This window comes from Chiloscyllium plagiosum, unplaced genomic scaffold, assembly GCF_037043375.1.
Source record: "Chiloscyllium plagiosum isolate Xiang-an unplaced genomic scaffold, Cpla_swu_hap1 HiC_scaffold_14, whole genome shotgun sequence".
In the NCBI taxonomy this organism is placed as follows: Eukaryota; Metazoa; Chordata; class Chondrichthyes; order Orectolobiformes; family Hemiscylliidae; genus Chiloscyllium; species Chiloscyllium plagiosum.
In genome coordinates, this window is record NW_028270152.1 from 997347 (window position 1) to 1025074 (window position 27728).

Genomic DNA, 27728 nt, shown 5'->3' on the forward strand with positions numbered 1-27728 from the left:
ATTAAACCTGTTGGACTATAACCTGGTGTTGTGTGATTTTTAACTTTATACACCCCAGTCCATCACTGGCATCTCCAAATCATGACTACTTTAGATGTGAGTTTGTGATCTGGGCTGGCATTCTCAGTGGTACTAGGAATTATAGAATCCAGATAGAGCGATGGTACTAAAGGGGGATGCATCATGTGATATCCAACCTACTTTCCAGCACAATAGCTCAATGTGAATATCCAAGAAATGTTTAAATGCAACAGAGTTCCTATCTCTAGCAGCCTCTCAGACGGTGAGTTCCAGATTCCCAATAGACCCTCTGAAAAACATTATCCTCAGCTACTGCTGATTCTTGCATCAACTGCTTCAAATCCCTGCCCCAGTTAGTGACCTCTCTGTAAAGGGAAATGGGTCCTTCCTATCTGTTCTGTCCATGCTCCTCAGAATTTTATCCACTCTCCGTCAGCTCCTCTGTCCAATCCTTCCTCATTGTTAATCTTCTCCATTCCCAGCAACACCCTCGTAAACTTCCACTGTCTCCTCATGAGTGTGAATTATGTCCTTGATATAATGCAGAGATCAAAGGTGTAAGCAGTTCAAAGTTGTGTAAGGTTTTCAGGACCCTGGTGTGACCTTGTGATGATATCATGGAACTGCACATCACTGAGTATAAATAGCAGAATGTATCTGGAATTCCAATGGAGGGTATTAGCCTAGACATGACTATGTCGTTTTCTTATTGGAAGATTCAAATGAACAACACAGAAGATTGTTTAACCTTTAATAATGTAATTGTATGACAGAATGGCTGTATCTCCAATTACCATGTACAGCAGTGTTTCATATAAATGTGTAATAAAGAGTCTTAGTTTAAAGTCTAAACCTGAGGACAGTTCTTTACTTTGTCCTTTCTTCGAACAGTCAATCTCAAATCCAAACACACAGCGTGATCTGAAATCACAAAATAAACAACCCTGTCCCTGCCTCTTGGTGCTCATGCCACACTTTCCCTGTTGCTGGAGGGAGAGGAACAGACCCTCGCAGTGATTTGTTGTGACAGGTTTATTTGAAGCATCTTTGTTTGAGTTGTGACAGTACTCACTCCATCTTTAGATTAGATTACATTACAGTGTGGAAACAGGCCCTTCGGCCCAACAAGTCCACACCGACCCGCTGAAGCAAAACCCACCCATACCCCTACATTTACCCCTTACCTAACACTACTGGCAATTTAGTATGGCCAATTCACCTGGCCCTGCACATCTTTGGACTGTGGGAGGAAACCGGAGCACCCGGAGGAAACCCACGCAGACACGGGGAGAATGTGCAAACTCCACACAGTCAGTCGCCTGAGGCGGGAATTGAACCCGGGTCTCTGGTGCTGTGAGGCAGCAGTGCTAACCACTGTGCCACCATGCCGCCCACTTTAGTTAATGTCTTTACCTTCTAACAAAAATGTTCCTCTTTTGCACCATGTTGTTCTCATCTTAAACTACTCAACAATGTGTCTGACAGTTTCTGAGTGCAGGAGCCTCAGCTCCTGACCCTGTCCAACAGGTATGAGATGCTTGCTATCTGATGGATGAGGGAAAGGGCTGTGGGGAGGATGAGCCAGCTGAGCACGGCACCATGGTTCTGAAGGCCATTCAAGAGTGGGAGCAAAAAGACAAGTAGTTGTTATAGGGGATTCTATAATTAGGGGGACAGATAGTATCCTTTGCAAGCCAGATCGGGAGTCCCACATGGTGTGTTGCCTGCCCGGTGCCAGGGTGCAGGACATCTCCAACCAGCTTGAAAGGATATTGGAGTGGGAGGGAGAAGATCCAGTTGTTGTGGTCCGCATTGGCACAAACAACATATGCAAAGCTAGGGTCAGGAACTGTTTAGGAATTATCAAGCATTAGGAAGGAAATTGAAGTTCAGGTCCTTAAGGGTCATAATCTCTGGATTACTGCCTGAGCTACGTGCCAATTGGCATAGGGATAAGAAAGTTAGGGAAGTAAACATGTGGCTAAGAGATTGGTGTGGGAAAGAGGGATTCCATTTCATGGGACATTGGCATCAGTTTCGGAACCAGGGGGATCTTTACCATTGGGACAATCTCCAAACTGAACCGATCTGGAACCAGTGTTCAAGTGAAAAGGATAAATAGGGTGGTCAACAGGACTCTAAACTTCTGAGTCTGTGGGGAGGGGGGGGGGGAACGACAGGGATTATGGAGTTAAATGGAAAGATAAGCAGCAGGTTAGCATGTGTGCAGGTGGGTTTAAGATTAAATTAGATTCCCTACAGTGTGGAAACAGGCCCTTCGGCCCAACAAGTCCACACCAACCCTCCGAAGAGCAACCCACCCAGACCCATTTCCCTCTGACCAATATACCTAACGCTACGGGTAATTTCCCATGGCCAATTCACCTAACCTGCACATCTCTGAACTGTGGGAGGAAACCGGAGCACACGGAGGAAACCCAAGAAATGCAGATACGGGGAGAATGTGCAAACTCCACACAGACAGTCACCCGAGGCTGGAGTCAAACCTGGGACCCTGGTTCTGTGAGGCAGCAGTGCTAGCCACTGAACCACTATGCCGCCCGGCAAATTAGGAATGCATCAAAAAGGAAGGATAACTTAGGACATCTTATGATTTCCAATATCTCTAATAATGATAAGAAAGTTAGCATTAAGTCACTTTACCTGAATGTTCGTAGTATTTGTAACAAAGCAGATGAATTAACGGCACAAATCATCGTGAATGATTATGGTGTGATAGGCATCACGGAGACATGGTTACAGGGGGTTCAGGACTGGCAGTTAAACATCTAAGGATTTACAGTTTATCGAAAAGACAGGGAGGTGGGCAGAGGGGGAGGGGTTACCTTATTAGTTAAGAATGAGATTAAATCTATGGCACTGAATGACATAGAGTCAGATGATGTAGAGTCTGTGTGGGTGGAGTTGAGGAACCACAAAGGCAAAAAAAAACATAATGGGAGTTATGTACAGACCTCCTAACAGTGGTCAGGACCAGGGACGCAAGATGTTCCAGGAAATAGATAGGGCATGTCAGAAAGGCAAGGTCACGGTGATCATGGGGGACTTCAATATGCAAATGGACTGGGTGAATAATGTTGCCGGTGGATCCAAAGAAGAGAATGCTTATAGGATGGCTTTTTGGAACAGTTTCTGATGGAGCCCACAAGGGAGCACGCTATTCTGGACTTAGTGCTATGTAACGAGCCAGACTTTATAAAAGATTTTAAAGTAAGGGAACACTTAGGAAGTAGCGATCATAATATGGTAGAGTTCAGTCTGGAGTTTGAAAGAGAGAAGGCAAAATCGGATGTAATGGTGTTACAGTTAAATAAAGGTAATTACAGGGGCATGAGAGAGGAACTGACGAAAATCGACTGGAAGCAGAGCCTAGTGGGGAAGACAGTAGAGCAACAATGGCAGGAGTTTCTGGTGTAATTGAGGTCACAGTACAGAGGTTCATCCCAAAGAAAAGAAAGATTATCTGGGGTTGGGGGATTGGACAGCCATGGCTGACAAAAGAAGTCAGGAAATGTATCATAGAAAAAGCCTATAAAGTGGCCAAGAGCACTGGGAAATCAGAAGATTGGGAAGAGGACAAAAACAAACAGAGGATAACAAAGTGAGAAATAAGGAAGGAGAGGATCAAATATGAAGGTAAGCTAGCCAGTAATATTAGACATGACAGTAGAAGTTTCTTTCAATACATAAGAAACAAACGAGAGACAAATATACAAATTGGGCTGCTCCAAATTGGGCCGCTCCAAATTGATGCAGGAAGGCTAGAGATGGGAGATAAGGAAATAGCTGAAGAACTTAATAAGTACTTTGTGTCAGTCTTCACAGTGGAAGACAGGAGTAATATCCCAACAATTAAGGAGAGTCAGGGGGCAGAGTTGAGTGTGGCAGCCATTACAAAACAGAAAGCGCTAGAAAAGCTAAAAGGTCTAAAACTTGATAAATTTCCGGGCCCCGATGGGTTACATTCTAGAGTTCTGAGGGAGGTGGTTGAGGAAATAGCGGAGGCGTTGGTTGAGATCTTTCAAAAATCACTGGAGTCAGGGAAAGTCCCAGATGATTGGAAGATCGCTGTTGTAACCCCATTGTTCAAGAAAGGATCAAGACAAAAGATGGAAAATTATAGGCCAATTAGCCTGTTCAACCTTGGTTGTTGGTAAAATTCTAGAATCCATCGTTAAGGATGAGATTTCTAAATTCTTGGAAGTGCAGGGTCAGATTAGAACAAGTCAGCATGGATTTAATAAGGGTAGCTTGTGCCTGACAAACCTGTTAGAATTCTTCGAAGAGGTAACAAGTAGGTTAGACCAGGGAAACCCGTTGGATGTTATTTACCTAGACTTTCAAAAGGCCTTTGATAAGGTGCCTCATGGGAGGCTGCTGAGTAAGGTGAAGGCCCATGGTGTTCGAGGTGAGCTACTGGCATGGATTAGGGATTGGCTGTTTGACAGAAGGCAGAGAGTTGGGATAAAAGGTTCTTTTTCGGAATGGCAGCTGGTGACAGTATTGGGGTCACAGCTGTCCACTTTATATATTAATGACCTGGATGAAGGGACTGGGGGTAGTCTGGCAAAGTTCACTGATGATACGAAGTTAGGTGGACAGGCAGGTGGTACTGAGGAGGTGGGGAGGATACAGAAAGATTTAGACAGTTCGGAAGAGTGGTCCAGGAAATGGTTGATGAAATTCAACGTGAGCAAATGTGAGGTCTTGCACTTCAGAAAAAAGAATACATGCATGGACTATTTTCTAAACAGTGAGAAAATTCCTAAAGCCAAAGTACAAAGGGATCTGGGAGTGCTAGTCCAGGATTCTCTTAAGGTTACCTTGCAGATTGAGTCCGTGGTTAAGAAAGCAAATGTAATGTTGTCATTTCTCTCAAGAGGGTTGGAATATAAAAGCAGCGATGTACTACTGAGACTTTATAAAGCTCTGGTTAGGCCCCATTTGGAGTACTGTGTCCAGTTTTGGGCCCCACACCTCAGGAAGGACATACTGGCACTGGAGCGTGTCCAGCGGAGATTCACACGAATGATCCCTGGAATGGTCGGCCTAACATAGGATGAACGGCTGAGCATCCTGGGATTGTATTCATTAGAGTTTAGAAGGTTGAGGGAGATCTAATAGAAACTTCCATTCAGGGCTGGGAAACAGAGCTTGTTTAAAACCTAATGGCCAATGTCGAACATGCCTCTGTCTTCATCCAGGCTTGTAAACTCCTGGAAACATTTCTTCACATTAGTTAGACAAGCTGTTCCCTTAACAGATCCAACCAGCCAAAGGTTCATTAATCAATGACTGTCTACTGGAAATTCAACCCATCACTCAGATTATTTTCCAATACTTTAACCAACACAGATGTTAGGCTCACAAACTTGAATAAATCAAGCAATCCTTTCCCCTGCTCATAAGTGCCCCACTGTCAGAGAGTCAGTGCCTGTATTGGAGAGTCAGTATTGAGGGAGCAGGCACTGTTAGAAGGTCAATGCTGAGGGAGTGCTGCACTGTCGGAGGGTCAGTGCTGAGAGAGTCCTTCACTGTCGAAGGGTCAGTCCTGAGGAAGTGCCCCACTGTTGGTGGGTCAGTGCTGAGGGAATGCCGCACTTTGGAGGGTCAGTGCTGAGGGAGTGCCACACTGTTGGAGGGTCAGTACTGAGGGAGTTCTGTACTGTCGGAGGGTCAGTGCTGAGGGAGTGCTGCACTGTTGGAGGGTCAGTGCTGAGGGAGAGCTGTACTGTTGGAGGGTGAATGCTGAGGGAGTGCTGCACAGTCGGAGGGTCAGTGCTGAGGGAGTGTCAGTACTAAAGCTGGGGTTTTATTTGCTGGTTTCTGTTACATAGAAACATAGAACATTACAGCGCAGTACAGGCCATTCAGCCCTCAATGTTGCGCCTACCTGTGGAACCAACCTGAAGCCCATCTATCCTACACTATTCCATTCTTGTCCATATGCCTATCCAATGACCAGCTGCTGAGTCTACTACTGTTGCAGGCAGGGCGTTCCACACCCCTTCTACTCGCTGATTGAAGAACCTACCTCTGACATCTGTCCTATATCTATTACCCCTCAATTTAAAGCTGTGCGCCCTCGTACTAGCCATCGCCATCTGAGGAAAAAGGCTCTCACCATCCACCCAACGTAACCCTCTGATTATCTTGTATGTCTCAATTAAGTCACCTCTCAACCTTCTTCGCGCTAATGAAAACAGCCTCAGGTCCCTCAGCCTTTCCTCGTAAGACCTTCCCTCCATACCAGGCAACATCCTGGTAAACCTCCTCTGAACCCTTTCCAAAGCTTCCACATCCTTCCTATAATGCAGTGACCAGAACTGTACACAATACTCCAAATGTGGCTGTACTAGAGTTTTGTACAGTTGCAGCATGACCTCATGGCTCTGAAACTCAATCCCTCTACCAATAAAAGCTCACACACCGTACGCCTTCTTAACAACCCTATCAACCTGGGTGGCAACGTTCAGGGATCTAGGTACCTGGACACCGAGATCTCACTGCTCATCTATACTACCAAGAATCTTACCACAAGCCTAGCACTCTGCATTCCTGTTACTCCTTCCAAAGTGAATCACCTCACACTTTTCCACATTAAACTCCATTTGCCACCGCTCAGCCCAGCTCTGCAACTTATCTATGTCCCTCTGTAACCTACTACATCCTTCATCACTATCCACAACTCCACCGACCTCAGTATCATCCGGAAATTTACTCACCCATCCTTTTATGCCCTCATCCAGGTCATTCATACTAATGACAAACAACAGTGATCCAAAACAGATCCTTGCGGTACCCTACAAGTAACTGGACTCCAGGATGAATATTTCCCATCAACTACCATCATCAGTCTTCTTTCAGCTAGCCAATTTCTGATCCATGCCTCTGTATTTTATGCAATACCCTACCATGGGGAACCTTATGAAATGCCTTACTAAAATCCACGTGCACATCAACTACTTTACCCTCATCCACCTGTTTGGTCACCTTTTCAAAAAACTCAACAAGGTTAGTGAATTTTGAGAAAATTTGTAGCTCAGGTTGAGGTTCTGGATGTAGGTTTGCTCGCTGAGCTGGAAGGTTCATTTCCAGATGTTTTGTCACCATACTAGAAGCAATGCTGATAAGTCTTGCTTTCTATTTATATGTTGTCAACTGGGACAACACATCCATCCTAGGACAAGCCAAACAAAGACACGCACAAGAATTCCTAGAAGCATGGCATTCCAACTGGAACTCTATCAATAAACACATCGGGTTAGACCCTATCTACCACCCCCTGAGAAAAAGAACAGGAAATGACATCACCAACCCAAAGAAACCCAAACCTATAAACAGAAAGCAGGACTTATCAGCAGTGCTCCTCCTGAGGCCCACTGAAGATATTAACTAGTAGGGTGACAAAATGTCTGGAAATGAACCTTCCAGCTCTGCGAGCAAACCTACATCCAGAACTCAATAACATTTGTGAGGCACAACCTACCCATCACAAAACCATGTTGACTATCCCTAATCAAATTACTCTTTTCTAGATGATTATAAATCCTTTCTCTTATAACCCTTTCCAACACTTTACCCACAACTGAAGTAAGGCTCACTGGTCTATAATTACCCCTTTTTGAACAAGAGAACAACATTTGCTATCCTCCAGTCTTCTGGCACTATTCCTGTCGACTATGACAACATAAAGATCAAAGGTAAAGGCTCGGCAATCTCCTCCCTGGCTTCCCAGAGAATCCTCGGATAAATCCTATCTGGCAAAGAGGACTTATCTATTTTTACACTTTCCAGAATTGCTAACACCTCCTTCTTATGCAACTCAATCCCATCTAGTCTAGTAGCCCGTGTCTCAGTATTCTCCTCGACTACATTGTCTTTTTCCATGTGAATACTGACGAAAAATATTCATCTAGTGCTTCCCCTATCTCCTCGGACTCCACACACAACTTCCCACTACTGTCCTTGATTGGCCCTAATCTTACTCTCGTTATTCTTTTATTCTTGATATACCTATAGAAAACGTTAGGGTTTTCCTTGATCCTATCTGTCAATGACTTCTCATGTCTCCCCTGACTTTTCTTAGGTCTTTCCTGGCTAACCTGTAACTCTCAAGCATCCTAGCTGAGCCTTCACATCTCATCCTAACATAAACCTTCTTCTTCCACTTGACAAAAGATTCAGCTTCTTTAGTAAACCACGGCTCCCACACTTGACAACTTGCTCCCTGCCTGACTGGTACATACTTATCAAGGACCTGCAATAACTGTTCCTGGAATAAGCTCGACAGTTCAATTGTGCCCATCCCCTGCAGTTTCCTTCCCCATCCTATGCATCCTAAGTCTTGCCTAATCAAATGGTAATTGCCTTTCCCCCAGCTGTAACTCTTGCCCTGCATTATATACCTATCCCTTTCCATCACTAAAGTAAACATAACCAAATTGTGGTCACTATCACCAAAGTGCTCACCTACCTCCAAATCTAACACCTGGCCTGGTTCATTACCCAGTACCTAATCCAATGTGGCCTCGCCCCTTGTTGGCCTGTCTATATACTCTGTCAGAAAACCGTCCTGCACACATTGGACAAAAACTGACCCATCTAAATTACTTGAACTATAGTATTCCCAGTCAATATTTGGAAACTTAAAGTCCTCCATAACAACTACCCTGTCTCTCTCACTCCTATCGAGAATCATCGTTGCTATCCTTTCCTCTACATCTCTGGAACTATTCGAAGGCCTATAGAAAACTCCCAACAGGGTGACCTCTCCTTTCCTGTTTTTAACCTCAGCCCATACTACCTCAGGAGACGAGTCCTCAAACATCCTTTCTGCAACTGTAATACTGTCCTTGACTAACAATGCCACACTTCCCCCTCTTTTACCATTTTCTCTGTTCTTACTGAAACATCTAAATCCTCGAACCAGCAACAACCATTCCTGTCCCTGCTCTATCCATGTCTCCGAAGTCACAACATCGAAGTCCCAGGTACCAACCCATGCTGCAAGTTCACCCACCAGTGCTCCTGGCATTGAAGTAGACACACTTCAAATCAACTTCTTGCTTGCCAGTGCCCTATTGCGATTTTGAAAACTTAGTGCTGACCTCACTATTCTCAACCTCCTCTATACTCGAACTACAATTTGGGTTCCCATCTCCCTGCTGGATTAATTTAAACCCACCCAAAGAACATTAGCAAATTTCCCCCCCCCCCCAGGATATTGGTACCCCTCTGGTTCAGGTGAAAACCATCCTGTTTGTAAAGGTCCCACCTACTCCAGAATGAACCCCAATTATCCAAGAGTCCAAACCCTCCCTCCTGCACCATCCCCATAGCCATGTGTTCAACCCCTCTCTCTCCCTATTCCTTGCCTCGTTAGCACGTGGCATGGACAACAAACCAGAGATAACAACTCTGTTTGTTCAAATTCTAAGCTTCCACCCTAGCTCCCTCAATTTCTGCCCTAAATCCCCATTCCTTTTCCTACCTGTGTTGTTAGTACCTATGTGGACCACGAACTGCTCCCCTCCCTCTCAAGGATCCCGAAAACACGATCCGAGACATCACGAACCCTGGCACCTGGGAGGCAACGCACCAGCCGTGAGTCTCTCTCATTCTCACAGAACCTCCTATCTGTCCCCCTAACTATGGAGTCCCCACTGTTCTCTGTGCCCAGCTGAATGGTGAATGTTTATTGACTTGGTAAAAGGAACGGGCTCCATATCCCTTTCCCTGTTGGGTTCATTCACTCTCATCTTATGCCTTCTTCGTACTTAGTATCCCTCTCTCACCCCACTGTGTAATTTCCCCTGAGATCTGTAGGGATTGTGAGTATTGCTGCCCTGCATCTTTAGGGACTGTGACCTGGGGATGGTGGTGCTCAGAGTTCCAGAGTGAAGATGGGGATGCAATAGCTATCAATCTCCCACAGTGGGGTGATCCAAATGTGTCTGTGAGTGTGATGTTCATCAGGGGTGAGTGTGAGGATACACTGACTCCGGATTTCATGTTGAATAGTGACTGGGAGTTACTCACAGAACGTGATGTGATTTGTCCTGCAGTAGGTGAGGTTGCCATGGTGACAGTAGCAAGTGATGCTGCTTGTTCTCACTTTCTGTGTGAGAGTAGGAAGTTCCATTGTTTGGATGCGTTCTCTCCCTCACTCTGACATTCCGCATCTCAGCTCCAACGCTCCCATTAATCATTGGCCACGTAAACCATCCGGGGCGTTTCCATGGCATTGAACTGTCAGCTGCTGAGCTCAGACTGACGCACTGTTTGTGTGTGACGTGGGTCCCCGTGACTCAGTCTCAGTGTAATCCCCTCTGGCTGGGCTTGTGATCCTGTCTATATTTGGAGGGGAGTTGGGGGGGTGGGGGGGAGGTGATGATTAACCCTGTCTGCAGCAAATTGCCTGCAACTGTCAGGAATGGCAGCTTGAAACAGTTTCCAACATACTCCCTCCTCCCTCCTCCCTACTCCCACCCCCACCGAGAAATTATGTGAAAAAGGATAACTCTCGAACATTTAATCACGATTAAACTCCTACCATTTCTCATTTCCTCTGTTGGGCAACTTACAGGAAATTCTGATACACCTAGTGAGGATACTGCATGTCAATTACAATACACAGGCCACAAAGACAAACCCAGGCTCAGACAGGGGCATACAGGTCCATACAGGCTAATACAGGCTCACACACACTAATACAGACTAACGCAGCCTAATGCAGGTTAACACAGGCCAATACAAGCTAACACAGGCTCAAAAAGAATAATATCAACTAAACCAGACTAACACAAAATAATCTAGACAAATACAGACTAACAGATGTTAACCCGGGCTATTAGAATCTTACAGAGTTTAACAGCACCTTGATCAAGTGGGCCAATGGGCTGAGGAGGAGTAGATGGAGACTAATTCAGATAAATGTGAGTTATTGATGAGACATACCAGGGCAGGACTTACTGTTAATTGTAAGGTCCTGGGGAATGTTGTTGAACAGAGAGATCCAGGGATGCAGGTACATAGTTCCTTGAAAGTGGCGTCCCAGGTAGACAGGTTGGTGAGGAAGGCATTTGGCACACTTGTCTTCAATGATTTTAGGAGTTGGAATTTGATGTTGCAGCTGTACAAGACTTTGGTGAGGCCACATTTGAAGTGCTTCGAGGAGAAAGTGAGGTCTGCAGACGCTGGAGATCAAAGCTGAAACTTTATTGCTGGAACAGCACAGCAGGTCAGGCAGCATCTAGGGAACAGAAGATTCGACGTTTCGGGCACATGCCCTTCTTCAGGAATGAGCCCATTCCTGAAGAAGGGCATGTGCCCGAAACGTCGAATCTTCTGTTCCCTAGATGCTGCCTGACCTGCTGTGCTGTTCCAGCAATAAAGTTTCACATTTGAAGTGCATCATGCAGTTCTGGTCACTCTGCTGTAGGAAGGATGTTATTAAGCTGAAAAGGATGCAGAAAAGACTTACAAGGATGTTAATGAGATTGGAGGGTCTGTGTAATAAGAAGAGACTGGATAGGCTGGGACTTTTTTCCACTGGAGTTTAGGAAACTGTGGGGTGACCTTATGGAACTTCACAAAATTGTGAGGGGTATGAATAGGGTGATAGCCAAGATCTTTTCCCCAGGGTGTGAGAATTCATACCAGAAGGCATAGGCTTAAGGTAAGAGGGAAAAAATTTAAAAGGGACCTAAGGGGCAATTGTTTCTCACAGAGGGTAGTGTGTGTATGGAACGAGCTGCCAGAGGAAGTGGTGGATGCAAGTACAGTTACAACATTTAAAAGACATTTGGACAGGTTCATGGATAGGAAAGGTTTAGAGAAAAACTGGCCAAATGCAGGCAAAGGGACTAGTTCAGTTTAGCATTGACAAGTTGGGTTAAAGGGTGTATTTCCATGCTGTATGACTCTATGATTCTATAACACAAGTCAACCCAAGTTAACACAGTCCGACATAGACTAATAGAGGACAACACAAGTTAACATGAGCTATCACAGGTTACTGCAGAGTAACGCAGGCTAACACCAGCATAATGTATGTTAATGCAGGTTGACACCCACCAATACAGGCTGTGGGGACTCACTCATATATGTCAGACTGGGCAAGAGCTAGGAAACACACAAGGGTTTCACATTGTTTATTGTGACAGGCAGAGAGAGGTTGCTTGCAATATTATACCAATCCAGATTCCCCAAATAGCTTTGATCTGAATAAGTTAACATTCAGAATCATGCAGGAAATACCCAGGAGTGACAGACCTACTGTAAAGCCAATGCAGTGTTGGTTTAGACATAGGTTTTTTTAGCAATGTGTAAAACTGAGACAACAGGACAAAATCTCCAACACTGAATGAGGTTCCTTGTCCAGTGCTAACACCAACCAACCTAAGCAGGGAGAGCATGTGACTGGACCAACTACTCAACTCAAGCAGAGGAAGCTACAAAGAGGCTGCCTTGTCCTTGGAAATCAGCCAGTTTCCTACTCCTGATCACTGTCCAGTGATCCCTGGATTAGAGAGAGAGAGAGAGAGGGAAGCAGAGAGAGAGAGAGACAGGGGGGGAGAGAGAGAGAGAGAGAGAGAGAGGAAAATCAGCCAGGCTTCTTATGTATGTGGAGAAAGTGAGGGCTGCAGATGCTGGAGATCAGAGTTGGAAATGTGTTGCTGGAAAAGCGCAGCAGGTCAGGCAGCATCCAGGGAACAGGAGAATCGACGTTTCGGGCATAAGCCCTTCTTCAGGCTTATGCCCGAAACGTCAATTCTCCTGTTCTTATGTATGTGGGACCAGCTAAGGTACTCCCCTCAAGCGTAGTCTATATCCAGAATACTACTTGTGAGAGAGGAGCACAGAAACAGAGGGGGAGGAGGGAAAGTTAAAAAGTACTATCACAATATTTTTTATAATTTCAGTTTTCACTGAATTAAATTATTTAAAAATGATACTCTGATTTGCTTTAAGTCTATATTTATGTGTATTTCTGTTACTTGTTGAGAGTTATCCCTTGGACAGTATCTGGTAATTATAACTAACTTGAGACTTCACCTGACGAAGGGGCAGTGCTTTGAAAGTTTCTGATTTCAAATAAACCCGTAGGACGTGTGACTTCCGATTATGATCGTGTATGATAGAGATGGCAGTGACCCTTCCAGGAATATACCACCCCATGCAATCTGGCAATAACCTCCCGATGTAATAGTGGAGCCTGTCTGCTGGCTGCTCTCATGAACCTTTGTTTATTTATATCTTTTGTTTTCGCTATGACATTGTTCAAGCACTTGTTTCAATGAATTGTGTTCTATTTCATCTTAACTTGATACTACAATGAACCGGAGAGGTTTGATTTCAAAATCCTGCTGATATTGCTGTCACGTGGATAGAGTTGGAATGCCTGAGAGTCAGCTGCAGAGGAAGAATTTAGGATTTAATAGTGCCCTTCAGGCCTATTACAGTACAGTCACTATTGTAATGCAGGACACACTGTGTGCACAGCAAATTGCCTAAGGAATAATTGATGCAAACGATTGGATAATCTCGTTTAGTGATTGTGTTTAGTATTAATTCATCTAAGGTCTGCAATTCTTCACTATTCCTCTCCTCCCAACCCCCACCCCCCAACCCTCTCTCTACTTTAAGATACAATTTATAACCCTCCTCTTTGACTCAGCTTTTGGTCAACTGCTCCTATATCTCCTTCAGTGACTCAGAGTCAAATGTTACTTCATAATGTCCTGTGAAATGCCGTCAGGCAGTTTACTGCAATAAAGGTGTCATATAAATGCATTTTAAAAGATGAAAGACTTAACAGCAATCTAGGTTTGTTCAATATATTTCATCAGTGTATGACACTATGATCTTTGTGTGTCGTATAATCCTACTCCATGAGCTACTTGACAAAGAAGCAGCGCTCCGAAAGTTTGTACTGCACTTCCAAATAAACCTATTGGACCATAACCTGGTGTTGTGTGATTTTTAACTTTGTCCACCCCAGTCCAACACAGTCTCCTCCACATTGTTGTTATTATTGCCAGACATACAGGTCAAGCTGAGTTATATACATATTGAATGCAGACAGCCCTCATTAGAATGGTACAGACTGCATTAACCCCTTCTGAGTCTTTCACCCAATTAATGTCTGTTACAACCAGTATCTCACTGATTTTTGATAGGGAGGATTTGTCTGTGTGCGTAATTGAATGGGATCTGGTTCTGAATGTGCCAAAGGTAATGACTCTCACAAGGAATTGCATTCAAAGACAATTGCTGGAGAGATCAAGGGATCTGAGGAGTTTGAGGGAATGTCAGCCAGGGTCACAGTGAATAAAACAGACCAAGTGGGCTGAATGGTCTACTCCTGCTCCTGTTCCTGTTCCTGTTCCTGTTCCTGTTCCTTCCCTTACTCCATTCAGGTGGGTGAAGCTGTGAGGGTCTGCTGTGAGGACCTGACCTCTTCATGGACAGGGGATTTCCCACTCACCCAGACAAAGGGTCTGCATCACCCTGACAGAAACAGGGGGGGGGGGGGGAATCACCTGATTTCCAAACAAGGGATTGTCTACTCCCTGGACAGGAAATGTCCCCAGGACTAGATGCCTGCTCCATACAGAGGGTCTCCCCTTTCTGTACAGATGGTTCCCTGGGACAAAGGGTCTCCTCCCTTCCAGGAAAGTGGGTCTCTTTCCAAGTTGAAAAGTAAGTTTATGGATGACACAAAGATTAGCCGTACAGATGGCAGTGAGGGAGAAGGTGTTAGGTTACTGGAAGATGTGGACGGATTGGTCAGATGGGAAGATCAATGGCAAATGGAGTTTAACCCTGATCAGGGTAAGGAAGAAGGAACAAGACAAGGGAGTACTCAATGAATGGCAGGACGCGAGGATGCTTAGAGAAACTTGCTGTGTTAGTCCGCAGCTCTCTGAAGATGGCAGGACTGATTATCAGTGCAGTTAAGAGGTGTACTGAACACTTGCCTTTCTCAGTCACTGTATAGATGATGAGAGCAGGGTGGTAATGTTGGGGCTGTACAGGACTCTGGTCAGGCCACAGCTGGAGTACTGTGTACAATTCTGCTCTCTGCACTATAGGAAAGATGGGATTGCTCTAGAGGGGGAAGAGAGGAGATTCCCCAGGATGTTACCCGGGACAGATCACCATGGAGAGAGACTGGATAAGCTTGGATTGTTTACTTTGGAGCGGTGAAGGCTGAGGGGGGAACTGATAGAGGGTCTATGCACATGAGGGGCATGGACAGGGGGGATAGGAAGCAACTGTTCCATTTATTTGAAGGGTCAATAACAAGAAGTGCATAACTTTAAAGTGAATAGCAGGAGATTTGGAGGGGATTTGAGGAAAACTGTTTTATCCAGACGGTGGAGGGGGTCTAAAATGTGCTGCCTGGGAGGGGAGTTGAAGCAGGAAAGCTCACAATCTTTAAAAAGTACTTGGAAGAGCATTTGAAATGTCATAATCACCAAGGCTTATTGGCCCAGTGTGAGAAAGTGGATCTAGTGTAGATATAGAGATATATTTGTTGGTGCTGCCTTGATGGCATCATCCATACTGTATGATACTTAGACAATGGAATCTCGATCAGGACAGGGGGTCTCCCACTCCCAGGACAGAGGGTCACTCTCAGGACCGGGGGTCTCCCACTCCGAGGACAGAGGGTCACTCCCAGGACAGAGGGTCTCCCACTCCCAGGACAGAGGGTCACCCTCAGGACAGGGGGGTCTCCCACTCCCAGGACAGAGGGTCACTCCCAGGACAGAGGGTCTCCCACTCCCAGGATAGAGGGTCACTCCCAGGACAGAGGGTCACTCTCAGGACAGATGGTCTCCCACTCCCAGGACAGAGGGTCACTCCCAGGACAGGGGGTCACTCCCAGGACAGGGGGTCACTCTCAGGACAGAGGGTCTCCCACTCCCAGGACAGAGGGTCACTCCCAGGACAGAGGGTCTCCCACTCCCAGGACAGAGGGTCACTCCCAGGACAGAGGGTCTCCCACTCCCAGGATAGAGTGTCACTCCCAGGACAGATGGTCTCCCACTCCCAGGACAGAGGGTCACTCCCAGGACAGAGGGTCTCCCACTCCCAGGACAGAGGGTCACTCCCAGGACAGAGGGTCTCCCACTCCCAGGACAGAGGGTCACTCCCAGGACAGATGGTCTCCCACTCCCAGGACAGAGGGTCACTCCCAGGACAGAGGAGGAGATTTTCCCCGACCCTAAAAGTGGGGGGAAACGACCCCTTTTGGGTAAGTGTGAAGGGGGCGGTATACTGGCGCGAGCTGTCATTGGCTGCTGTTGGTGAAAAGTAGGATCGGCTACATGTTCGGAGCCCTGTGATTGGCTGCTGTGTGGGGTCGCGGCTGTGATTGGTTCCTGGAATCTATGAATGAGCCGCACCTCAGGCTCCAGGATTAAAACCGCGGGACAGCAACAGAGCGAGAGCGATACGCCGGGAATCCCGGGGGGGCTGCAGGGACAGCGGGCAGAATGGCCACAACCCGAGTGATTCCGGCTCGGAAGGTGCAGAGATTCATTCGGAGCAGCGGCGGCGGCACGGGCAAGGAGCGGGAGCCGGGTAAGCACCGGGTACATCCCGCGGGGGGGGGGAAGAGGGGGTTAGATCCCGGGGGGGGACAATGTGTTTGCTGGGTGTGATCTGGAAGCTCTGTCCCTGGGGGGGGGCGGTGAGGGGATTGCCCTGGGGGGGGGGGGGGGGGTAGTGTGTGGCTGGGGTTGGGGGAGTGAGGGTGCTGTCGCTCTGACCCTGACGGTGATGTGTGTCTCTCTGTTTCTCCCCCCGGGACAGGCCGCCCCCGGTTTGCGGAATGCTATGAGCTGGGCCCGGTGCTGGGCAGCGGAGGCTTCGGCACGGTTTACTCGGGCAGCCGCCTCTCGGACGGAGCAGCGGTGAGTGTCTGACGGTCTACCCTGGGGGGCTGGGGGCTGGGGGCTGGGGGCTGGGGGTTCCCCTGTCTAACTTCCAGGGGAAGAGTTAGATTCAGGTTCAGCTGCAACATTGAGAAGACATTCGGGTAAGTGGAGCGGACAGGTTGGGAAGGCGGTCAGCATGGACTGGTTGGACCGAAGGGTCTGTTTCCCTGCTGTCTGACTCTATTTGGGGGGGTGGGGTGATGGTGTGGGGGTGATGGAGTGAGCAGGGACTACACACTATGCTGTCTCATATTAATGCGAGCTCCTCTCTCTCTCTCTCTCTCTCTGTGTCCAGGTCGCTATCAAACATGTCTCGAGAGACAGGATCACCGACTGGAAGCTGCTGGTGAGCATCTCCTCAACCTCCTGACTCTAGGCTCAATGTGGCTCAGCACTCTGCCCAGGCGGGGAACCTGAGAGAATCTCACAGGGTGGGCTGGAATAGGGACAGGGATAGGGGATACCTGCAGCAGTAAGTCCGAGGCATTCTACTTGGGGGTTGCCATTCTTGAAAAAAATGCCCCCTTTATCCTTCTGTCTTTGACTTGTTAGCCAATGCTGTATTCATTCTGATCCACTACCTTCAACAATGTGCTCTTATCTTATTAAGTGGTCTAAGTGTTCTCAAAATTGTTTGTCTGTGTATGTGTCTCTCTGTTCTAGTCCCACCTGCTGCTGGGTGAGGCTGGAGCATGTGGCTCTGAGTAAGGGCTGGGGAGATATGGATCACGTCTGGCAGAGCATCTCCTCGGGAGAGGTGCAGGGCTCGTCGGGTAGGATAGAGGAGAGATGAGTGTCATCTCTGGGGATAATGGTGTCTGGAGTCCTCCCTTGAGGGTAATTTATTTGAGGTTAATGTGCTCTATCTTGCAAAAGGGGGTAATTGATAAGGATCTAATTTGTCTGTTTGGACAGAATGGCTCTGTGGTCCCTCTGGAGATTGTGCTGCTGAAGAAGGTGTCAACTGGATTCCGAGGGGTGATCCAGCTGCTGGACTGGTATGAGCAGCCTGATGGCTTTCTCCTGATCATGGAGCGCCCAGAGCCAGTGCAGGATCTGTTTGATTATATCACGGAGCATGGTGCACTGACGGAGAACACAGCCCGTGGTTTCTTCAGGCAACTGCTGGAGGCGATAGAACACTGTCACTGTTGTGGAGTGGTCCATCGGGACATCAAGGATGAGAATATCCTGGTGGATCTCCGCACTCACGAGCTCAAACTCATTGACTTTGGATCTGGAGCATTGCTACAGGATACAGTCTACACAGATTTTGATGGTAAATATCCTCTCTCTTGCACACTTGCTTTCACATGCTACAACAGCTCAGTGTCACTGTGCGTGAGCCTCCGAGTGTACAGTCAAACCTGCATTGTGTTGTGTTGCAGGTACCCGTGTGTACAGCCCCCCAGAGTGGATCACCCATCACCGTTACCATGGCCGCTCAGCCACAGTTTGGTCACTTGGGATTCTACTGTATGATCTGGTCTTTGGAGACATCCCCTTTGAACAGGATGAGGAGATTACACAAGGAACTATCCCCTTTCGGCAGCCTCTTTCTGCAGGTGTGTCTCATTCTCTGCTTGATCAATTGAGTCTCCGTTTGAAATGTACAGAGGATGCTAGTGTTTCTTCTGCTCGCAGTCCTCCTTTCTCTCCTGTTTATCCAGCCTTCCTTCTAATTTTTAGCAATTCTCTCTCCCTTGACTCTTCAGCACTAAAGAAGTGATTTCCACCCTCTCTATGCACTAGGGGTGTACTTGGATTCCTGGTTTGGATTTATTAGTGACTGTCTGTCTGTTTTGTCAGCAGCATTGCTGCCACACTCAGTCAGCAGCACATCCATATCCCACAACATCTGAATGTAATCAGCTTCCCATTCTGTCTCACACATTGTCCAGTAGTAGCAAAGAAGCCCACAGTAACTATGTTTACAATGGGTCAACTCCTCACACTGTGTTCACATCTGTCACGCACCCCTTTCTCGATGTTTAAGGTAGAGATTGATAGATTTCTGATTGTCAGTTGGGTGAGTAAATGTTAACCAGTCATGATTGTATTAATAACAGTAAGCTGGATGGGTTGAATGGCCTATTCCTGTTCTTGTAATCTGACCAGTTCTTTTGTTTTTGTTAGAGTGTCAAGATCTTATCCAGTGGTGCCTGTCTCTCCGGCCATCTGATCGCCCAACACTGGACCAGATCCTGTCTCACCCATGGATGAAGCAGGGCACTGAGGAACTGAGTATGAAGGGCCTTGAACTATCGGACAGCTCCAGCCACGAGAGTTTGTGATCTCCTGGAGCCTTAAAGCTGAGTCTAGGCAGCAGACTATGTATGTTACCTATCGAGGTAACCCCAGCAGAAACGGAGGGCCACCAACCCTCAGGGTGAACACCAGGGCACAGAATGATGCCACAGCAGAGCACAGCAGAAGACTTATTGGCATGGGGACTGAAGTTAGACTATTGGCATTATATAGCCAGAGGGCTACTTGGAATACTGGACTTTTACCAAGGACCTCTGTTGAAGGGGACAGTGACTAGTGGGTACAGGCTCATCACCAAGGGGTGCAGGTCTGTCACTGTATAACACTGGGGTACAGTACTGGTGGGGGACAGGTCTGTCCCTGTATAACACTGGGGTACAATACTGGTGGGGGACAGGTCTGTCGCTGTAAAACACTGGGGTACAGTACTGGTGGGGACAGGTTTGTCGCTGTATAACACTGGGGTACAGTACTGGTGGGGACAGGTCTGTCCCTGTATAACACTGGGGTACAGTACTCATAGTGACAGGTCTGTTGCTGTAAAACACTGGGGTACAGTACCAGTGGGGACAGGGCTGTCACTGTATCACATGGGTACAGTACTGGTGGGGACAGGTCTGTCTCTGGTGGGACTGATCAAGAAAAGTCTCTGTATCATTTTAACAAATGTAATGGTTTATTATGTAATGGATGTTGATGGGATGATAACCTGTGTCCCTAGCAACAGTTACTATGGAAGAAGCTGAACTGTGACTTCAAGTTTAATGACCAATGTTTTTGTGTAAAATTGGAAACGCTCAGGGTTTTTAGTCCTTTATTTCTCCAATTATTTATTTTTTTTATTGGTAAATGTTTGTTTACAGTGCTTTGGCAGCTGTAGTGAGCTCAGATGGTGACTTAATGAAAGCCATAATCTGGAAGATTCCTGCCCTTTTGGATTCTGATTGGCTCAGGGAACACTATTCCTTCTGGAGCTCCTGCCTTCAGCACCATCCAATCATCCTTGGGTGTTTGGCTGGGATCTTGCTATGCCTCAGTCATTGCTGACACTTGTCCAGAATGCTGAATAATTGAGTGAGGTAGAGAATGGTGACATTATACAGACCCTCTGGAAAGGGTATGGCCTTGCATTTGCTGGGTGCAGATGGTAAAGTGCTGCATTGAGGTTAATTTCCTGATTCACATTATGGTGATGGTACATTTCAGGGGATCAGTGTGGTGTTCTGCAGAGATTAGCTATACTAAAATCACACATTATCTTGTGAGGGATCTGCCAGATTGAAATTAATATTTTTTACTTTAGAATGATTAGCCTATTTATTTAATATTTAAAATCGAATTCCTTTGTGTATGGTGTTCTGCTGATGTTTCAGCAGAATAAATTTTCTATCTTAAAAAAATTTAATTGTTTCAACATTTTGCATTTTGACTGTAAATTTGTCTCCAGTGATGGGGTACAGAGCTCTGTTCCCCAACTGCCTGTTGCCTCCATAAATCCAAAAATTGTGAAATTATGGCAATTGCTACAGCTCACTCAGCATTTTGTCTGTCTGTCTCTCTATTCCTGCCTGTGACTTTGAAAGAGCTACTCTATTAGTCTTTAAATTGCAACACTGTTCCATAGCCCTTTTATTATTCCTTAGAGTCCCTTCTGTAAGTTATTAGTGAACCTTTACAGGCAGCACGTCTCCGATCACAACTCACTCCATCAAAAAGCTCTTTCTGACTCTGTTAAATCTGTGTCCTCTGGTTACTGACACTGCACCACGGGACTGAAAACCGACTTTTGAAGAATTTCTGGAGTACATTCTCAATCTTGGGACACCAAACTGTTTCAGTGCACATTCTTAACCACTCAACAATGCATCTGTAATTCACTCCACCCCATTATTACAGTGCTGATTGTAAGCAGTAGGTCTGAGTATCAGCAGATTTGTGCTACACTCTCCTAACCCTAAGCCTGATTCAGAATGTGGTTGGACTGTAGAAGACTGATACCCACAGCAGCATGAGCAGCTGATTATTCTTGGGATTTTCTGAGGTTGGAGGTTACCACAGGACAAATTAAAATGTTTATGTTCCAGATTCCTCCCTTCATTTTTTTTTGGGAAAAACACTTAAGATGTTGCAAAGGGCTTTAAATAAAGTTCTGAATGGTGCTACATAAATGCAACATTCACAGGGCAGGTACAGCGATGGCACTTTCAGCTTTAGCATGAGTTAAACCAGATTCACTGAAGGGCATTTAAAAGTTACAGATGACATCTCATCTGTTTGTGGTAAATCAATGCCAGGTTTTTAATTCTTCAGCTAATACATTTACAGGAAAGGTTTAAGTTACCAGCCAGAGGCAGTCATTGGTGGAAAAGTATGGGAGGGTGGTAGGACCAAGAGGGGGAGTGAGAGATAATCAAAAAGGCAGATGGGTGGGGGGAGGGGGGAGGAGAGGGAGGGAGAAACTCAGCAGGTTTGGCTACAACTGTGGACAGGAAATTGGAATTAACATTTTGAGTCCTGTGACCCTGCTTCAGAACTTGGAGAAAAATGGTCACAGTGGATTGGGTACAGTCTGTCTGCTGCATTTGGCTCAATGTATTTGGAGTTTTGTCTTTATCCCAATCCTGAGCTCCTTTGAAAAAGATTTATGAATTTGGTATCTGAAAAGCTAATTGTTTTAGGCAGGGTTTAAGCATATCTCTAAAACACATCTGAAATCAATACAAAAAGTTTACATTAAATAAAAGTCAATATAACTTCCAAACTAAAGACCATTAGTTAACTAGGAGCAAATTACTGCAGATGCTGGAATCTGTACTGAAAACAACAAATGCTGGAGATCACAGCAGGTCAGGCAGCATCCATGGAGAGACAGCAAGCTAACTTATTGAGTCGAGATGTCTCTTCTTTAGAGCTGAGCTCAACTCCTGCATCAGAGCGCTGATGAAGCCATCTAGACTTGAGACATTAACTTGCTTTTTCTCCATAGATGCTGCCTGACTCGCTGTGATCATTCATTAACTAAAAGATTGCAAATATACAGTTACTGCATCCCTGAGAAACAGTCACTACAATCCCATTCAAGGAAATCAACCTGATTTAAATTTTTGATGCTGTGACAGCCTCTGTCTCACTTCTCCTCACCCCATCACCAGCCTCTTTACCCCAATCTTTCCACTCCAATTAGCACAAACACAAAAATTAGCTAGACCAGTTAGAAAAGTCAGCAAACTCATCCTGCAACAAGACAATTTAAATTAAGATAGTTCAGCAATGAATGTAAATGTCAGAATTGGAAGGCAGTTTTGTGTTACTGGGTTGGAATTTAGGTTCAAGTGCCTTCAAGGCAGGTGAGAATTTCAATTCTATTTAAAAGTCAAGAAATAAAATCTTTGTTCAGTAAAAGTTCCCGTGAAGACCATAAGGTATTGGAGCAGAATTGGGTTATTCAGCTTATTGAGTCTCTGTACAATCATGACTGGTATATTTCTCAACCTCATTTTCCTGCCACCTACCCCATATAGTCCGTACCTCTGTTCTCCCTACCAAAATGTATAACCTCACACTTTCCCACACTGTATCCCATCTGTCACTACTTTGCGCACTCTCCCAGCCTGTCCAGGTCCTTCTGCAGCTCCCTGCTTCCTCAGCACGACCTGTCTATCTTTGTATCATCTGCAAACTTAGCAACAATGCCCTCAGTTCCTTCATCTAGATCATTAATGTATAACGGGAATAGCTGTGGTACCAATATTGTACCCATCCAGATGTCTTTTAAATGTTGAAACGTTGCAATTGTACCTTCCTCTGGCAGCTCGTTCCATCACCCTCTGCATGAAAAAACTGTCCCTTCGGTGCCTTTTAAATCTTTTCCCTCTCACCTTAAACCTATGCACTTGAGTTTTCCCCACTGTGGGAAAAGACCTTGTCTATTTACCCTATCCATGCCCCTCATGATTTTATAAACCTCTGTAAGGTCATCCTTCAGCCTCTGATGCCCAGCCTATTCAGCCTCTCCCTATAGCTCAAACCCTCCAGCCCCAGCCAGCATCATCTTCATAAATCTTTTCTGCACCCTCTCAAGTTTAACAACATCCTTCCTATAGAAGGGTGACCAGAATTGTACACAGGATTCCAAAAGTGGTCTCATGAATTTCCTGGACAGCCGCAACACGATGTCCCAACTCCTGAACTCAGTGTTCTGATCAATGAAGGCAAGCATGCCAAATGCCTTCTTCACCACCCTGTCTACACGTTCAAGGAACTATACACCTGCACCCCTAGGTCTCTTTATTCGGCAACAATCTCCAAGACCCTAGCATTAAAAACTGTAAGTCCTGCCCTGTTTTGCCTTACCAAAATGCAATACCTTGCATCTACCTGAATTAAACTCCATCTGCAACTCCTTGGTCCATTGGCTCATCAAATCAAGGTCCCATTGCACTCTGAAATACTCATCACTGTCCACTACACCATCTAGTTTGATGTCATCTTCAAACTTGCTAACTATGCCTTCTATTTTTACATCCAAATCATTGATATAAATGACAAACTGCAGTGGACCCAGCACCCAAACCTGACAAAATGTGATTGCATCATATTCGAACACCATTCTACAGACTTGAGCATATTAGCCAGAGTGAGTCCCGCACTCTTGGAGAGTCAGCGCTGAATGAGTACCACGTTGTTGGAGGGTCACTACTGAGGTCATGCCGTACTGTCGGAGGGTCACTACTGAGGGTGTGCCGCACTGTCGGAGGGTCACTACTGAGGGCGTGCCACACTGTCGGAGGGTCACTACAGAGGGTGTGCCGCACTGTCAGAGGGTCAGTACTGAGGGAGTGCCGCAATGTTGGAGGGTCAGTACTGAGAGAGTGCCACACTGTCAGAGGGTCACTACTGAGGGAGTGCCGCACTGTCAGAGAGTCAGTGCTAAATGAGTGCCACATTGTCGGAGGGTCAGTGCTGAGGGAGTATCGCACTGTCGGAGGGTCAGTGCTGAGGGAGTGCTGCACTGTCGGAGGGTCAGTGCTGAGGGAGTGCTGCACTGTCGGAGGGTCAGTTCTGAGGGAGTGCTGCACTGTCAGAGGGTCAGTAATGAGGGAGTGCCGCACTGTCAGAGAGTCAGTGCTAAATGAATGCTACATTGTCAGAGGATCAGTGCTGAGGGAGTATCGCACTGTCGGAGGGTCAGTGCTGAGGGAGTGCTGCACTGTCGGAGGGTCAGTGCTGAGGGAGTGCTGCACTGTCGGAGGGTCAGTTCTGAGGGAGTGCTGCACTGTCAGAGGGTCAGTAATGAGGGAGTGCCGCACTGTCAGAGAGTCAGTGCTAAATGAATGCTACATTGTCAGAGGATCAGTGCTGAGGGAGTATCGCACTGTCGGAGGGTCAGTGCTGAGGGAGTGCTGCACTGTCAGTGGGTCAGTGCTGAGGGAGTGCCGCACTGTCGGAGGGTCAGTGCTGAGGGAGTGCTGCACTGTCGGAGGGTCAGTGCTGAGGGAGTGCTGCACTGTCGGAGGGTCAGTGCTGAGGGAGTGCTGCACTGTCAGTGGGTCAGTGCTGAGTGAGTGCGGCACTGTCGGAGGGTCAGTGCTGAGGGAGTGCTGCACTGTCAGTGGGTCAGTGCTGAGGGAGTGCTGCACTGTCGGAGGGTCAGTGCTGAGGGAGTGCTGCACTGTCGGAGGGTCAGTGCTGAGGGAGTGCTGCACTGTCAGTGGGTCAGTACTGAGTGAGTGCGGCACTGTCGGAGGGTCAGTGCTGAGGGAGTGCTGCACTGTCAGTGGGTCAGTGCTGAGGGAGTGTTGCACTGTCAGAGAGTCAGTGCTAAATGAGTGCCACATTGTCGGAGGGTCAGTGCTGAGGGAGTGTCGCGCTGTCGGAGGGTCAGTGCTGAGGGAGTACCGCACTGTCAGTGGGTCAGTGCTGAGGGAGTGCCACATTTTCTGAGCTGCTGTTTTTTAGGTGAGAGATTTAACAGATCCTGCTGCTGCTCAGGTTGATGTTGTTGCTTGTTGCAAATATTTGGAGGAAGAGGAATGGAGTTGACCCCTGTTTCTTAAGCAATCTTTATCCCTTCAAACCAAACAGACATTACTGGAAAAGCTCAGTAAGTCAGACAGCATCTGTGAAGCGGAATCAAAGTTAATGTTTCAGGTCTGGTGAGGAAGGATCATGAGACCCAAAACTTTAACTCTGATTTCTCTTCACAGATGCTGCCAGCAACTTCTGTTTTTATTTCTGATTTACAGCTTCCGCAGTTCTTTCAGTTTTTATCCCTTAAACAACTGGTTATGTAGTTATAGTGACAGTGGTGCTTCCGGGAATCCTGCTGTGTGCAATCTGGCTATCCTGAGTTCTGTAAATCGCCTTCTCCCGCTTCCTTGCCTTTCTCTAGTTGCACAGTGTTAACTATAAACTCCAGGGCAACATTTGGACGTTTCCTGTGGAGATGGCTGCCCTCTGCTGGAAGAGGCTACACTCCAACGAACCTAGGATCTAAAAGAAAATGGGTACTGCAGATGCTGGAGATTAGAGTCAAGATTAGAGTAATGCTGGAAAAGCACAGCAGGTCAGGCCGCATCCGAGGAGCAGAAAAATCGACATTTCAGGCAAAAGCCCTTCATCAGGACCTAGGATCTGCCTGTGCTCACAGGAAACTGGGCAAACTACATTCACAAACTCTTGGTGATGTCTGATCCTTGTCTCCACCTCCTGTTTTCACCTCCAGATGACTGTCTACTTTAGGAGAGTAGTTGTTGAGTTCAGACTGACCCCTCCCCGGGTGTGGGTTGAAGGTCTTTCTCTCAGTAAGTCTGTGAGAGCTCACAGCTTCGTCTAGGGTCTGGGCTAGCCTCAGTCACTGGCAGTACATTGTGGGGGCAGGTTTCAGGATAGCAACATCTAACTGGGATCAGAGAACAGTAACTCACTAAGGCTTCTTAGACAGCACCTTCTAAATTCATGACCACTTCCATATAGAAGGACAACAGCAGCAGATATATGGGAACACCGGCCTCTGCAGGTTCCCCACCAAGCCACTCACCATCCTGAGTTAGAAATATATCACTGTTCCTTCACTGTCTCTGGATGAGAATCCTGGAATTCCTTCCCTAAGGGCACTCTGGGTCTACCCACAGCACATGGACTGCAGCAGTTCAAGAAGGCAGCTCACCCCCACCTTCTCAGGGGGCAACTAGGGACGGGTAATAAATGCTGGGCCAGCCAGAGACATCCATGTCCCATGACTGAATAAAATAAATGTGTCACAGGCATCAACTGGTCAGGTTATTTTGATCGCCACTCACTCAGTTGTGGCCTTACAATGATAACTCAACCCTTGGCCTCTGGCCAGTTGACGGGGTCTGTGGCACTGTGATTGGTCAGTGGAACTCCAGGCTCCAGCCAATCCCAGCAGAATTGACAATCATAAACCATTGACATCACAGGATTTTAAGATCACCAATTGGATTTATGAGTATCTGGAAAGGCACTGCTTGATTAGGGACAGCCAGCACGGATTTGTGAAGGGTAGGTCTTGCCTTACAAGTCTGATTGAATTCTTTGAGGAGGTGACCAAGCATGTGGATGAGGGTAGAGCAGTGGATGTAGTATACATGGATTTTAGTAAGGTATTTGATAAGGTTCCCCATGGTAGGCTTATGCGGAAAGTCAGGAGGCATGGGATAGTGGGAAATTTGGCCAATTGGATAGAAAACCGGCTAACCGGTCGAAGTCAGAGAGTGGTGGTAGATGGTAAATATTCAGCCTGGAGCCCAGTTACAAGTGGAGTTCCGCAGGGATCAGTTCTGGGTCCTCTGCTGTTCGTAATTTTTATTAATGACTTGGATGAGGGAGTCGAAGGGTGGGTCAGTAAATTTGCAGATGATACGAAGATTGGTGGAGTTGTGGATAGTGAGGAGGGCTCTTGTCGGCTGCACAGGGACTTGGATATGATGCAGAGCTGGGCTGAGGAGTGGCAGATGGAGTTCAACCCTGCCAAGTGTGAGGTTGTCCATTTTGGAAAGACAAATAAGAATGCGGAATACAGGGTTAACGGTAGGGTTCTTAGTGAGATGGAGGAACAGAGGGATCTTGGGGTCTATGTTCATAGGTCTTTGCAAGTTGCCACTCAGGTGGATAGAGCTTGTAAGAAGGCCTATGGTGTATTAGCGTTCATTAGCAGAGGGATTGAATTCAAGAGTCGTGAAGTGATGTTGCAACTGTACAGGACTTTGGTTAGGCCACATTTGGAGTACTGTGTGCAGTTCTGGTCGCCTCACTTTAGGAAAGATGTGGAAGCTTTGGAGGGGGTGCAGAGAAGATTTACCAGGATGTTGCCTGGAATGGAGAACAGGTACGAGGATAGGTTGAGAGTGCTAGGCCTTTTCTCATTGGAACGGCGAAGGATGAGGGGTGACTTGATAGAGGTTTATAAGATGATCAGAGGAATAGATAGAGTAGACAGTCAGA

The 27728-nt window shown here is 46.6% G+C and overlaps 1 protein-coding gene and 1 pseudogene across 5 annotated transcripts; one reads left to right on the forward strand and one right to left on the reverse strand.

Annotated features, from left to right (window-relative positions):
- Positions 1 to 16497: 16497 nt before the first annotated feature.
- LOC122559222 (serine/threonine-protein kinase pim-3-like) lies at positions 16498 to 20755 on the forward strand. Of its 5 annotated transcripts, XM_087993966.1 has the most exons (8): positions 16498 to 16638; positions 16870 to 16970; positions 17290 to 17340; positions 17910 to 18273; positions 18383 to 18559; positions 19131 to 19614; positions 19660 to 19703; positions 19878 to 20754. In XM_087993966.1, exons 1-6 carry the CDS (start codon positions 16551 to 16553, stop codon positions 19286 to 19288), a joined length of 939 nt encoding a protein of 312 aa, XP_087850092.1. In that variant the 5' UTR covers positions 16498 to 16550; the 3' UTR covers positions 19289 to 19614; positions 19660 to 19703; positions 19878 to 20754. The 5 variants fall into 5 exon arrangements, with proteins under 5 accessions (XP_087850092.1, XP_087850088.1, XP_087850091.1 ...); XM_087993962.1 differs by lacking the exon at positions 19660 to 19703 and having other exon boundaries at positions 19131 to 19659; positions 19748 to 20755; XM_087993965.1 differs by having other exon boundaries at positions 19131 to 19703.
- Positions 20756 to 23872: 3117 nt separating this feature from the next.
- LOC148147699 (uncharacterized) lies at positions 23873 to 25099 on the reverse strand (annotated as a pseudogene).
- Between the last annotated feature and the right edge of the window lie 2629 nt (positions 25100 to 27728).